The sequence below is a fragment of the Pseudophryne corroboree genome, chromosome 5 (assembly GCF_028390025.1).
Source record: "Pseudophryne corroboree isolate aPseCor3 chromosome 5, aPseCor3.hap2, whole genome shotgun sequence".
Lineage (NCBI taxonomy): Eukaryota > Metazoa > Chordata > Amphibia > Anura > Myobatrachidae > Pseudophryne > Pseudophryne corroboree.
Genome location: NC_086448.1, coordinates 819,064,581 through 819,079,853, shown reverse-complemented (window position 1 = coordinate 819,079,853; position 15,273 = coordinate 819,064,581). Strand labels below are relative to the sequence as shown.

The window sequence follows — 15,273 nt, the reverse complement described above, 5'->3', positions numbered from 1 at the left end:
ACAAGAGGGCACGTACAAGCCTGGTAAAACAAAGTTGCCTGACGGTTGAAATACCTTTTTGTTTCACAAGCTTTACTCCAAAGCAGAGTTACAGTTTCCCTGGGTATCCGGACTCCAGGTCGACAGCACAAAGGTCGACACACCTTAGGTCGACGCCAATTGGTCGACACACCTTAGGTCGACATGGGCAAAAGGTCGACAGGGACAAGGTCGGCATGGAAAAAGGTCGACATGAGTTTTTCACGATTTTTTTCTTTTTTTGAACCTTTTCATACTTAACGATCCACGTGGACTACGATTGGAACGGTAAAGTGTGCCGAGCGAAGCGGTAGCGGAGCGAAGGCACCATGCCCGAAGCATGGCGAGCGAAGCGGTGCACTAATTGGGGTTCCCGGTCACTCTACGAAGAAAACGACACCAAAAAAACATAAAAAACTCATGTCGACCTTTTTCCAGTCGACCTTTTGTCCATGTCGACCTAAGGTGTGTCGACCAATTGGCAGCGACCTAAGGTGTGTCGACCTTTGTGCTGTCGACCCTCAGTCCCAGACCCGTTTCCCTGATGTGCAGTGATACAGTCATGGAAATATACATTTGTTTCAGTTGTAAATGAGAGAGGCTGAAACATGACAACTGCGATTTGCTGTTGCGCCAGATCTGAAGGAATTCATGATGTTTATGTGTAGCCATCATTGTTTCTTGATACAATATTTGACATTTTAGCGAAGCATTGGCGTGACGCCACTCCTGTGATTTTCTGCGAGATCTTCCAAGAGAACCACCCTAGACTCCCATTTGTATGACCTCATGTATAAGGGGATTTGGTTAATGTACTTGTACAGAATTCACTGCCCTTTTAAAGAAAAAAAACTTGGGCAGCACTTTGTATCCTGTATTAGCACAGGGGGAAAAAATCTCCCTTAAAGTATTGGCATACATACAGGGAGGATTAATAAACATTTATACAAATAAAGAGGCACTTGGCGGGGATTAACGGACCTAAAGGCACGCGTGTTAAAAGGTTTAAGTACACAATGGGTACACCGGGTGAGTGTTTCCACGCAGGGTTTGGTGCGAGTTTGCAGAGAGAACGCCTGACGAGCCTTTGGCACCAAGTGGGTGCTGGTAAGAAGCTCAACGCTGGTGCCGCGGTAAAGATGCGCAGATTGGAAGGAGGATGTATTGTACATATGCGGAGTTGTCCGATAACACATCTCCTCTCACTGTACCGGCACACAGCGGTTACTGTCGCTTACTCAAGTGATGGTTTTAATTCGCACAGCCGAAGACTGAGTAGTGTGCTGCCAACCACCCCTGTATATAAGTAACACCCAGATAACTATCCTGTGTCGCACTGTCCTCCAGGTCCGTGTGGTGGCGGCTGTCAGAAAAGTAATGGGAACAATTATAAAAACTGTTACAGATTTGTCTGCATACACCTGTATCTTACAGTGGTGCACATCGTAAGTACTTATTGCCTGATTTTACATTTTAACTATCCAGTGTTTTTGGATCTGCGCACACGCAGGAGAGGCACTGCGCGTGTGCACATTTGGTCCTGCGATGCCACTTGCGGTGCCCCAAAAGCCAAAGCGTGATACACCGTTTCAGTCGGAGGCTGTGTCCTTGGGCGCAGCGTCACGGTCCCTGGTAGAGTGATTTCCCCGGCTTTCCTGGGTAACCGGACTGTTTCTCAAATGTCCGATGGTCACGCGGAGGGATCCGATGCTGCGTTTTCGGATGCAGCATCGGATCACAGAAGCCGGCAGTGACCGTCTTTGTAGTTAAGACCCCTCCTGCTGTTTTTGCAGAATTTCCTGTTCACGCTAGGAGTTTTTTAGGACAGTGTGCTGGACATTGAGGAGTGCACAACTGTGCGTGCCCCCCAAAATGGGGCGTGGCTTCTCGCTGAGGGGTGTGGTCTCATGACATGCCCCCTTTTCCATCACTCTGGTCTCCCAGCAGCTCATATTTTCAGGAATCCTTCTCCATGCCTTTATTAACATGTCCCCTGCATAACCTTTGCCAGTGCAGCCTCCCCTCTGGGCTCGCGAGAGGTGAACGGCGCCAGTGACATTGAGCGGGACGACATCGATTTCTATTGAATGGTTCGTGGTGTGCGGCACGCCTCCTGGAGGCTGGGTTTGTGACCGGACACCTGGCCCTTCTCTCCCCCTGCTCCCTGCTCTGTGGATGTGTTGGCTAGCTCAGGAGAATTGAAGGTGCAGGAGACAAGCCGCCACTTACAAACAGGGCATGGTACATATCAACACTTAAATGGGCAGGGTGCAGCGCCCCGCTTAATTAGCCTAGCGGGAACGTTCATTTCGCACAGCCTAATTCCGTACAAAGATGCAGCGTCCAATAGCATCCTCCTCTGAATTAGCTCCTTAGTGCACTATTAATGACTTGGGGCCCAATTCAAGGTTGATTGCAAAAGTAAAATCTTCCTCTAATGGGCAAAGCCATGTTCACTGCAGTGTGTGTGTGTGTGTGTGTGTGTGTGTGTGTGTGTGTGTGTGTGTGTGGGGGGGGGGGGGTAGATGTAAGAGAGTTAGATTTGGGTGGGGTGTGTTCAAACTGAAATCTAAATTGCAGTGTAAAAATAAAGCAGCCAGTATTTATCCCGCACAGAAACAATATAACCCACCCAAATCTAACTCTCTCTGCACATGTTACATCTGCAGTCTGAGTAAAAAGGCAGAGGTCCTATATGGGTGACCAGCGCCATGCGTCGTTGTGTTTAATCTACTTTACGCCGATTCCTTTGTATCAAATAATATTACAAGTTGAGCCTATTTTGATATTGGATTTTTCTGTATTTTGGAATATTTGCATACCATAATAAGATATCTTGGGGATGGGACCCAAGTCTAAAAATGAAATTAATTTGTTTCATATACACCCTATACACGCAGCCTGAAGGTCATTTTATTAAGAGTTTTTCTAAATTTTGTGCACGAAGTTTGTGTACATTGAACCATCAGAAAGCAAAAGCGTCACCATCTCAGCCGTGCTCAGAAAATACCGTATTTCAGAATATTCTATAATTCGGAAATTGTGGATATTAACAATGTAACTTTTTTGGGGTAAAAGTACTCAATCACTGTAGTTATTAATGCATTTTATGTATGTTATCTATGAACATTGGCCCTCATTCCAAGTTGATCGCTCGCTAGCAGATTTTAGCAGCATTGCACACGCTAGGCCGCCGCCCTCTGGGAGTGTATCTTAGCTTAGCAGAAGTGCGAACGAAAGATTAGCAGAATTGCGAATAGAAAATTCTTAGCAGTTTCTGAGTAGCTCCAGACCTACTCCTAGATTGCGATCACCTCAGTCCGTTTGGTTCCTGGTTTGACGTCACAAACACGCCCTGCGTTCGACCAGCCACTCCCCCGTTTCTCCATCCACTCCTGCGTTTTCGGCTGGCACGCCTGCGTTTTTTTAGCACACTCCCATAAAATGCTCAGTTACCACCCAGAAACCCCCACTTCCTGTCAATCACTCACCGATCAGCAGAGCGACTGAAAAGCGTTGCTCGGCACTGTGTAAAATTGCACAGTTTTGTGTGTGAAAGTACTTAGCGCGTGTGCCCTGCGGACCATACGCATGCGCAGAACTGCCGTTTTTTGCCTAATCGCAATTCTGCTAAAAACTGCAACGAGCGAACAACTCGGAATTCCCACCCATTGTCATATGTCGCAGTATTTTCCTTCCCCATTTGGTTAGCACTGACTGTAAAACATGTCCTTCTCTGCGCTGTGAGTTAGGAGATATAATTTGCACAGCCTGATAGGAGTGCAGAGAGGAATTTTGGCGCACTGATTTTTGCACTGCGCATGCGTCCAGGCCAAGCAGATACCGGAGACTGAGTCGTACGCAGCTCTCCTCCGTCACAACTTGTGGCTGAATGAGAAAGTTGGCAATGGGACTACAAAATAATTTTTAATCGCATCTGCCCCTATGCAGATTTCTATGCATGCAGAGATCCGGCTGTCTTTAGGCGGAACAGCGCTCTAATAATGAAGGCTGCTTTAACGAGCAGATTGAAGGTGCATAGAGGAGAATATCCGCATTTAGATCCGAGCATGTCACGTGTGCCTTGCATGTAACTTCTCATCCGTGCCAACCATGGCGATATCTTAGCATGTAGTTTTTGGGGCTGTAGTAGATTGGCGATATAACGTTTCACCCATATCTAATTCAGCATAGTCCGTTGCGGTGTTAGAGTGCAATTTTTCTCTTTTATAATTCACAATTAAGGCTGCCCAATATAGTGGGTTACACAATGGGTGGAAATATTAATATAAAAACAGACACGGTTGGACATGAGAAGGAAGCTTTCAAATTATTGCATCAAAGTGATAAGTAACTATTGCACATTGGGGGTAATTCGCTAGAATACGAGGAAAGGCTTGCTAATCAATGCATGTGCACACTGGAAAAGAGGAGATTAAGGTGGTAAATCAGACCTGATCGCAGCAGCAAATTTGTTAACAGTTGGGCAAAACCATGTGCACTGCAGGTGGGGCAGATATAACATGTGCAGAGGGAGTTAGAGTTGGGTGGGTTATATTGTTTCTGTGCAGGGTAAATACTGGCTGCTGTATGTTTACACTGCAATTTAGATTTCAGTTTGAACACACCCCACCCAAATCTAACTCTCTCTGCACATGTTACATCTACCCCACCTGCAGTGCACATGGTTTTTTGCCAACTGCTAACAAATTTGCTGCTGCGATCAACTCTGAATTACCCCCATTGTCATTTTTGTATAAAACTTTTTTAAGAGAGCCGTAGGTATAAAATGTTTACATAGAGAATATGTGTTGACGTGGCAAACACAGTTTTGACCATAGTAGATTCCACCTCTGGGGCGACCCTTTCCCACCTTGTGGCACATGCAGAGATTATCCGAGTGACAGGAAGGAGAGATACCTCTCTGAATGGGACGCCAGGATTAGCCCTCCCTGCTGATATGTAATTACTACATTCTGATGGGCCGCTGCTGCGTGTGGGACCTTGCACACAGCGGCCGGCCTCAATAGGCGGGCATACGTAATGTGATTGCTTATTGAGCTTTGCATTGTGTCGGTGGGACAACACAGGGTGTGTTTATACACTGCGGACCAAACAGGGATCATGTGGCGGAATTCCTCTGGCATTGAGATAATCATTTGCACAGTGAAATGATCTTCTTTACGGCGACCCTAATCCGCTCTTAATGTCATCCTATAGGCGACAAGAAAGAGAAAGATTGCCATTCGGAAAGCCCAGGGGAGGAACGCAGAGGCAATCCGAGAGCTGAATGAGTATCTGGAACAGTGAGTGTCCTACAAGAGGATTTTTGTCTCGCGCGTCTGCTGTATATTTTTTAATTAAAATGGAATTTGCATTTGATTTAGCCCCTCTTGCTTACAAGCTGTCCTTTTTCCAAATCTCTTTCCCACTCCACCCTTGTTCCTCAAGCATTTGACTCCCTCTCATTGCAGATTTGTGGGCGACCAAGAAGCTTGGCATGAATTGGCAGAACTCTACATCAATGAGCTAGAGTAAGTTTCCAAACAGACCTCGGTGAAAACTTTAAGTCAAGGCTTAAAACTTTCTGTGAATAAAATGAGTTTGTTTGCTTACGCTTAGGGGATATAATATTATATGTAGATTTTTAATAAAAATTTGGCTACACAGATGAAGAAAGAGGGAAAAAAAAAGGGATAATATTTTGTGTCCCAGACAAAGGCCATTTTATACAGACAAAGCTCGGTTACCAAGGTACGGCGTCTGGGACCGTCAGGAATTCTGCACGCAGCCCAAACCTGCTTATTGGATATGTAATAGTTTTTGTTAGGTGTTTTATTGTTGCAGTGACAGGAGGAAATAACCGCCGAGAAGGGATTAGCCAACAGCTTAGTGCAGGTTCCCAATATCGTCGTATGACTTCTATTCTCCCCCTGAGGGCTTTGTGTGCTGTGTTTTGTTTGTATCTGGTACAAATGGCTTTGCCCATCTGAAACTCTCCATCACATTCCTCCGTTCTTCCTATATACGGGGAAGGCTTTAGAGCAGGCTTTTTCAACCAGTGTGCCGTGGCACACTAGTGTGCCGCGACCAGTTGCAAGGTGTGCCGCGGAGCCAGAGCAGCTCCGGCCGTGACCTATGCCTTGAAGACGCGCCGATGTGATATCATAGGTCACGGCCGCCGCATCTCACCACCCAGCCAGCCCACCTGCCTGCATACACATCTTCCAGTTCCCGCCTGCATACACAGCTTTCCTTGCCCACCCACATCCACACCTGCCTGACCGCCCGCTGCTCAGTATTCGCAGCATTCCACTATGAACAAGCCCCGCCACTGAGGGACAGGGAGAAGGACAGCTGACCGGTAGGGGCTAATATTTGTTATTTTATTTCTCCTGTGGGGAACAATAGGATTTCAATAGGATTTATGTGGAGAGAATAAGGATTTATATGTATTCATGGTGGGAACAATGTGAATAAATAATGTGGGGAGCAATAGGATTTATGTGGGGAGTAATGTGAAAAATTTATGTAGGGAGCAACATGATTTATGTGGGGAGCAATGTGATTGTTTTTTCTGTGTAGGCCAATGTATGTGTGGATTTTTTTTACTGTGAGAGCCAATGTGTGCTTTTAGTTTTTTTTCTGTGGGGAACGGATGGTGTGCCTTGGGAATTGTAAAATATTTTTCGGTGTGCCGCGAGTAAAAAAAAGGTTGAAAATCACTGCTTTAGAGTGAGAGACGGCGATTACCACTTATTTTGCATTCATTTTTCATATATTCCTTAAACATATTTTTACTTCGTCATAAATAAACTGCATCCTGGCAATTCCCTACAAGTACATTAATTATTAGTCCATGAAATGGTCATGTTCCAAGGCGACGGAAATAATTATTGTACTCCAGTAGCAGGTGCGGTGGTACTATAAAGGGAAGATTTATCAAGACTTGGAGAGGGATGAAGTACCAACCAATCAGCTCCTAACAGTCATTTTTCAGACACAGCCCGGTGGTAGAAATCAGGAGCTGATTGGTTGGTGCATTAGGGATAATTCAAATGGCGGCAACGCACCCTTCGCCCCGGCCGATTCGTACCCCTATTTGCACAATAGTTCTCACTACCCTATGGGGTAGCGAACACTTTTGTGCCAGATCCCGCTGCCATAAAGCAGGTCAGGTGCCGTACAGATTTGGCTTGGTGAACGCCCAAGTTTTGATACATTTTCCCATAAGTTACAAATGCAAATGAATACGTTTTCTCACCGTTCCTAAGAATTTGCATTCATATTTTAAAGAAAACTAATTGAATCCTGCTTATTATGTTAATGTTGTGAAACATTGCTATGTATTAGAAGACTTGATCAACAAGGTTTCAATGCTTTCTAACAATTCAGAGTTATTAGGCTTTGATACAATTTATTTTACATCTTTCAATAAAACCAATTTTTTAGTGTTTATTATTCCTGTTACATCTGAATATATGTAAATAGACTAAACCTTTCAAAACATATAAAGTACACTCGGGAACATCTCAATAGGACTGAAGATTTTGAAATTTAGAAAAACGTAGCTTAAACCATGTGTGTTTCTATGTGTATTGCCTCTTTTATGTGTTGGAGTTATTTGCCCTTTAGGATTGAGAATGTTAGTTGTTGTTTTTTCCTGTCCTATACGATTGTTAGGGGAGGGGTTTGTGGAGTCTTAGCTGATGTTAGGCAGATTTAGTACTTCTCTGATCTGGTTCACCCTCCCTATATCTCTGTTGTGTGTGTGAATTTACTGCATTGGTTCATCTCACTCAAATGAAGACCACAAGCAACAAGAATGTTAAATAATACCAGGGGGAAGTAACGGCGCCGTGCCTGTAAATTCCTATATAATAGCCCAGAGTGACTGTGTGGATAACGCTAGGCTTGGCTAGGAGCTCTCATTGGGTTAGTGTCAGGTGTATCAAACCCAGTCCACAGCTGATTGGCTGAGAATGACCGATCTGGCCTATTATATAGGAGATAAGAACACCACACATCAATATTCAAATGTGAGCGCATTACGGTCGGGTGGGAGCAGAGCACATCCCCAGCACCGAGCCCGGGAGGGGATCCCCGGGATAACCTGCACATAATGGCAGGACAGGCTCTGTCGCTACGTGTCCCGCAGAGAGCTACAATATCCCGGCCTTTCCTATCAGTGGCAGCAGATAGCAGCCTGCCCCTTCTCCGTTATCACCTAGGCGGTAGCCGCAGCAGTAACAGAGGACACACTGCCTGGCTGCAGTAGGGGAGCCCCGGATTACCATACATCCACCCCCCAACCCCCGCCCCGGCGCCGGACGGCTCGCTTGTTTGCAGGACAATGCACGGGTGCAGCATGTGGCCAGCGATCGGGGCAGCTGCAGCGCATCTCCCGGGTATCCGGCAACAGGGAAACACCGCGGCACAGCAAGCCCGAGCAGCAGCAGCACCGGTTGCGGCTGCTCAGAGTTGCTGTGCTGCGGTGTTTCCTAGAGAAGGAGGAAGGAGGGGTGGCCAGGCAGCAGACACTAGCGGAGGGGAAGGAGGGGGAGATGTGTCAGGTATGCGGCGGCGGTGCGGCTGTGGTTTGAGACACAGAATAGGGAGATGACACTGACAGACAACGTGCAGGGAACATCTCTCATCTGAGCCTGGGTGGGTGTGCATTACCCGCCTTTCCCCCACTCGCAGCCCGTCCGGGCCCCATCCGCGGCACCCCCGCACCCACCCTTCCCCCACCCGCCGTGGCTCTGGACCCCCTAATCCACCCGCGGCACACCCGTCCCGCCCCTACCCGTGGCACCACCGCACCCGCCCCTACACCATCCGCGGCACCCCCGCACCCGCCCTTCCCCCACCCGTTGTGGATCCTGACCCCCTCCCCCGCCAGCCATACCCACGCACCTGCCCCTCCCCCACCCGCGTCACCACCGCACCCGCCTCTCCCCCCACCCGCGGTGGGTCCTGACCCCCTCAAACGCATGCGCTGCACCCACACACCTGCCCCTCCCCCACCAGCGGCACCACTGCTCCTCCCCCATCCACAGTGGCTCCCAAGGGCGTGCAAGGGTTGAGGGGCGTAGCCCCTTGTGATGGTGTGAAGAGCGCCCGTAGGGCGCGATGAATCACCTAGTCACAGAATAAGTGTTGTTGTTTTTTTTTTTAAATCCAAAACCATTTGGTTTAAACCAGCCAACCGTATGAAAAGCAGATGAGGGCCCTGCTCGTGATAGCTTACATTCTACAGGGGTTGGACATTACACACATTCTCTGTACAGCCCTGTGAGAACTGGTTATACTCTATAAATAAACTATAATAACAACAATAAGCCACAAAGCAGAAAGATTACGTTTTAAAGATAGCTTGTATACTATTACTGTATACTCCTAGCAAGGAGCTGGAGCGGCTATGGCCGCTGGAGAGCAGTAGGTTACCTGAGCCCCATTAACTGTGACGGTGTCAGGGTATTATAATTCCCACCATTCCTACCACATGGCGTTATTTTATGTATTCTGTTTGTTTTCCGTGTCATTTTTTCTTTTTCTTAATAATTCCATAAGATTTGAGTGTCTTTCCATTGAGAAATAATGGTGGTCTTTGTAAGATTATGTTCTGCTATATAGCCGTATCTGATGTGTCTGTTTCTCCACCTTTTAGCTATGCGAAAGCTGCCTTTTGTCTGGAAGAATTGCTACTGACGAACCCACATAACCACTTCTACTACCAGCAATTTGCAGAGGTGAGTGTTTACAGAGTACACGTTGCTATGTTAATAGTGGTCCTTTAGTGCATTGGAGCTTATCCTTCGCCTGGCAGGCTCTGATAGTCTCATTGGGGCTTATAGCTGTCCCAGTATGTGCTGCCAGCCTCTTCATGGGCAATGTAAACATGCATGGGATAGACATAAGGATCTCCTTACAAAGAAATAAGGATCAAATAAGTTTTGAGATAAAAATATGGTTAAAAAGAGGGCATACTAGATGGGCCAAGTCTTATCTGCTGTCATATTCTATGTTTCTATATTGTTTTCAGACATTCTGGGACTTGTAGTACAACAAAGAATAGCCTACTCCTGCCGTACCGCTCCAAATACTTGGGTTCCTTTTACTTTTAAAATATGACGCCATATACAGACTTGTTGACGCCCTTACAGCTCATTGAAGCAATGCTTCATTCCTCCTGAAAAGTGACGAACTTAAAAGCTATTACGTCATCTATTTCCGCACGCCTTCTCAGAATAAAGCAAAGAAACTGTGAAAAGTGATAAATGATTGCTAATTCTCCATAGATATTCTAAAAATGCCCTGGACAGATTTGTTGGTACCCCTTAGAAAAGATAATTATCGGTTCATAGTGATATTTCAAACTGAGGTGGAGATTTATCAATTCATGGAGAGAGAGATAAAGTACTAACCAATCCGCATCTAACTTTCATTTTACAGGATGTGTTTGAAAAATGACAGAAGCTAATTGGTACTTGGTCTCTCCAAGCATTTATAAATCTCTTAAATTAGTGTCACACGTCTTCAGTTTTCTAATTACTCATTCATCCTATTTAAATGGAGAAAAGTAGTCACTCTGTTTGGTATCATCTTGTGCACCACACTGAACATGGACCTGAGAAAACTAAGGAGAGAGTTGTCTGTGGATATCGGAAAGAAAATTGTAGACAGGCATGTTAAAGGTAAAGGCTATAAGACCATGTGCAAGCAGCTTGATGTTCCTGTGACTACAGTGGAATATACTATTGAGAAATTTAAAGTCCGTGGGACTGTAGCTAGCCTTTCTGGGTGTGGCCTGAATACTATGGAAGATCTATGGACAGAGCTGAAACACGCTGTCTGTAGAAAGCACCCATCACACCTGAGACAGCTGAAGTAGATTGCTCAGGAATAGTGCTCCAAACTACCTGCTGACAGGTGTATAAGCCTCGTTCAGAGCTACAGAAAAACGCTGGATTGCGGTGTTTGCCTCTAAAGATTGTGCAACAAAATATTCGGTTTAGTCCCATCATTGTTATTCATGGTCATCTTCATTTGTTTTTATTATTTTAAAATATTCTGTTGAATCAAAAAGCAAATGCAAAGTCTGATTTCTATTAAATATGGAGTAAACAACGCTGGATGCCAATTCCATTTGTCTCTTCCAATTTATTTCAAGAGGGAAATATGGGTTCTTCTCTTTCTCGTGGATGGGTACCAACAAATTTGTCCGCGTCGTATATTGTTAAGGATTTCGAATAAGAAAATATGTTGAAACTGCAAACTGTAAATAAAATCTGTTGCGTTTTTCTATATGTACATATCACACTCCTAGCAGCTGCGTAATTAATATTGTCATGTTGGTTTTTTTCTCATCTGTTTTTATGAGCAGGTGAAATACACGCAGGGTGGACTCGAGAACCTTGAACTGTCTAGAAAATATTTCTCCCAGGCGCTGAAGCTGAACAACCACAATATGCGAGCTCTGTTTGGTCTCTATATAGTAAGTTGGCTGGGTGAGCGTATTCGTACTGTACTACACAACACGGGTCACATGTGGAAACCATCAGAAGCTACTCCTCAGGAGCAGACCTGTTTGCACCCTGTCACTCCCCGGCCACGAGAAGCCCAGGCAACACTAACAAGACCCCTGGGGGGTGCAGGGGTTCTCCGTAATTACCAGACTGTAATATCCACCTTTTCCATATGTTATATTTAGTAATAGATACCAGATATCTGCAGCAGAGATTACAGATAATCACACTGCTGAGAAACAGAACAACCCTTAATAATGAGGCATATAATAATAAAAGTGCTCCCTGGCAAATGCTGATCTTTCAATTCCGTGCTATATATAATTTTAACATTTCTATTTATATTTAGTGCGTGCACACTTAGTAGTCGTCTGCCTGTTGTGTTGTGCCTGACATCACAAGTGGGCGGGCATTGAATTGTGCCCGCCCAGTTGAGATGTCAGTCACCGGCGGTCCCTGTAGCAAGTGTACAGGTGGTCGGCAGACCCTCCTGTACACACAACCAGATGCACCGATATATCTGTAGATCTGTCGGCCAACGGTTGTGCTGCACAGCCGACGCAATAGGTCTGTGAACGGCGACAAACATATGGGGTGTACACCCCCGCAAACGGGTTTGCGATATATTGGCCGTTCGAACGAACAGCTGATAGATCTCAGTGTGTACTGAACTTTACTCGCACTGTCATGCAATAAAACCCCTGCATGGATTAATTTGATATGCGACACTTGTATAGATGTCTGAGAATTAATCTGTATACACAGTGCCACAATGCAGCAGCCCTGGCTTTTGTTCATGCCAAGTTACGTTGTGCTTTGTGTGTAACTTTGTACATATTTACAACTAATTCCTGTGCAGGTCCAGTCACAGCCCAATGTTTTTGGTGCAGATGAAAAAGAGCAGCTCACTCGCACCAGGCGTCGCGCATATTGAGGCTAGATGTGTGAGGACACATCTGCGCTTTAGTTTAATATCTTTATGATAGATGTTCTCTCTGCCTATAGATAAACAGTTGACGCAAGCGTCCTGGGTCCGCTGAGGCTTCGGACCACATACTGCACAGTGCAGCGCTGTCCGATGGATTTCTTCATTCTGTTACTTATCATTTTGCAGCATTATGAACGCTACGTGAAAGTAGAGCTATAATTTCTGTCCGTCTTATTACGTTGCTGACGCTGCAGCAGGCAAATGGTCTACGAGGCCAGACACCTGTATCTAGACCTCTCCACGGCTTTCCCAACCCTTGGTCGGCAACCCTTGGTCTGTGTTTTATTTTGAGAACGTTTGGAGTTCATCCACTACACATTCTTGTGGACATCTATGCTGGCCACTTGCACACTGTTACATTGTTTTCTATTGTTTACACTGTCACCAGATGATTTGGGAGGGGGGGATTCATCAAACCTCCTGAAGAGGACTAGTGGACTATAGCAACCCGGTCACATCCTGGCTGCCATTTATCTAGTACATTCTGTAAAATGAGAACTGTATTCTGATTGGTGTCTTTTGGCAACTTCTTGTCCTCTTTAGAAGGTTTGATAAATCTCCCCCCTAAGAGGTTGAACTGATTGTTTAGCAGTTGTCATAGAAATTGTTAAAAAAAGGAAGTGTACATTTCATATTTATGTAATGTGTCTTCTTTATTTCAGTCTTCAATCCATATTGCGTCCAATCCTAAAGCCAGTGCGAAGATGAAGAAGGATAATGTGAAGTTTGCGTCTTGGGCTGCTAATCAGATCAAAAGAGCGTACCAGGTAGGTGACGTACACAGTGACACCGGTGCCATCGTGCAGCTAGGACGTACCGGACATCCTCCGTCCTAGCTCCCTATACGCTGTTGAATTTACCTTTATCATTTGCGTTCTTAATAGGGGGTGTCTGGGAAAACTGTTCCACAGAACCCACAGCCCATAGACCGTGAACTCCACAACATCATCCAATCCCATCCAAGCTGTCATTTCTCCAGTGTAGTTTAGGATATGAAAGCAAGCGTCTTGTTAGCGAGGGTTACACCCACTGCGGCTTGTCACCCATTTTCATAGCTGTCCCCGGAAACGTCTACTACCTACTCAACACCATTGCGGTGGAAGTTAGGGTGGCATTTGCCCTATTTTCACTTTTCCAATCTCTGTCTTTTCTGCCTGGGGGGCATAGTATTGACCAGGCTCCAAACCCAGTCACCAACCCAGCTTCAGTTTAGCCAAGTGCAGATTGTCAGCACCCATCTTCCTAGAGAGTAGGAGGGGAGGGTGGGGGCTATTATGTGGGGCATAGTGAAGGTGATAAAGCTGGACCCTGGAAGCAGTCTGGACGACTGGTTTGGGGAGCGGGGGTGTAACGGGGGGCTGATACCAGGAGAAGAGGACGGGAGATGTCAGGAAGTGAAGAGGGATACAGTGACAGGAGAAACGTCGGCTGCAGGAGCTGGGATACAGTGACAGGAGAAACGTCGGCTACAGGAGCTGGGATACAGTGACAGGAGAAACGTCGGCTGCAAGAGCTGGGATACAGTGACTGGAGAAACGTCGACTGCAGGAGCTGGGATACAGTGACGGGAGAAACGTCGGCTGCAGGGGCTGGGATACATTGACGGGAGAAACGTCGGCTGCAGGAGCTGGGATACAGTGACGGGAGAAACGTCGGCTGCAGGAGCTGGGATACAGTGAAGGGAGAAACGTCGGCTGCAGGAGCTGGGATACAGTGACGGGAGAAACGTCGGCTGCAGAAGCTGGGATACAGTGACAGGGGAAACGTCGGCTGCAGGAGCTGGGATACAGTGACGGGAGAAACGTCGGCTGCAGGAGCTGGGATACAGTGACGGGAGAAACGTCGGCTGCAGGAGCTGGGATACAGTGAAGGGAGAAACGTCGGCTGCAGGAGCTGGGATACAGTGACGGGAGAAACGTCGGCTGCAGAAGCTGGGATACAGTGACAGGGGAAACGTCGGCTGCAGGAGCTGGGATACAGTGACGGGAGAAACGTCGGCTGCAGAAGCTGGGATACAGTGACGGGAGAAACGTCGGCTGCAGGAGCTTGGGATACAGTGAAGGGAGAAACGTCGGCTGCAGGAGCTGGGATACAGTGACGGGAGAAACGTCGGCTGCAGAAGCTGGGATACAGTGACAGGGGAAACGTCGGCTGCAGGAGCTGGGATACAGTGACGGGAGAAACGTCGGCTGCAGAAGCTGGGATACAGTGACGGGAGAAACGTTGGCTGCAGGAGCTGGGATACAGTGACAGGAGAAACATCGGCTGCAGGAGCTGGGATACAGTGACAGGAGAAACGTCGGCTGCAGGAGCTGGGATACAGTGACAGGAGAAACATCGGCTGCAGGAGCTGGGATATAGTGACAGGAGAAACGTCGGCTGCAGGAGCTGGGATATAGTGACAGGAGAAACGTCGGCTGCAGGAGCTGGGATATAGTGACAGGAGAAACATCGGCTGCAGGAGCTGGGATATAGTGACAGGAGAAACGTCGGCTGCAGGAGCTGGGATATAGTGACAGGAGAAACGTCGGCTGCAGGAGCTGGGATATAGTGACAGGAGAAACGTCGGCTGCAGGAGCTAGCAGTCAGTAAGCCATTTACTACTGACTGTTATATATACATTAATTCTGGGTTACAGCCATGGGTTCTTTGCGCTGCAATGACCCTTCCCATTTCCTACGGGTTTGGACGTCAACGCTCGGAACAGGGACATTGAGTAGTTGAACCTGATTTAAACAC

At 46.8% G+C, this 15,273-nt stretch overlaps 1 protein-coding gene across 1 annotated transcript in view; it reads left to right on the top strand.

The window, feature by feature from the left end:
• Positions 1-15,273, top strand: part of EMC2 (ER membrane protein complex subunit 2) — a 111,230-nt gene that overhangs the window by 81,842 nt on the left and 14,115 nt on the right. The window contains exons 7-11 of the mRNA XM_063924505.1: positions 5,239-5,324; positions 5,493-5,552; positions 9,689-9,770; positions 11,405-11,515; positions 13,197-13,301. Of these exons, the coding sequence (XP_063780575.1) occupies positions 5,239-5,324; positions 5,493-5,552; positions 9,689-9,770; positions 11,405-11,515; positions 13,197-13,301 (444 nt within the window). The remainder of the gene's footprint in view (positions 1-5,238; positions 5,325-5,492; positions 5,553-9,688; positions 9,771-11,404; positions 11,516-13,196; positions 13,302-15,273) is intronic.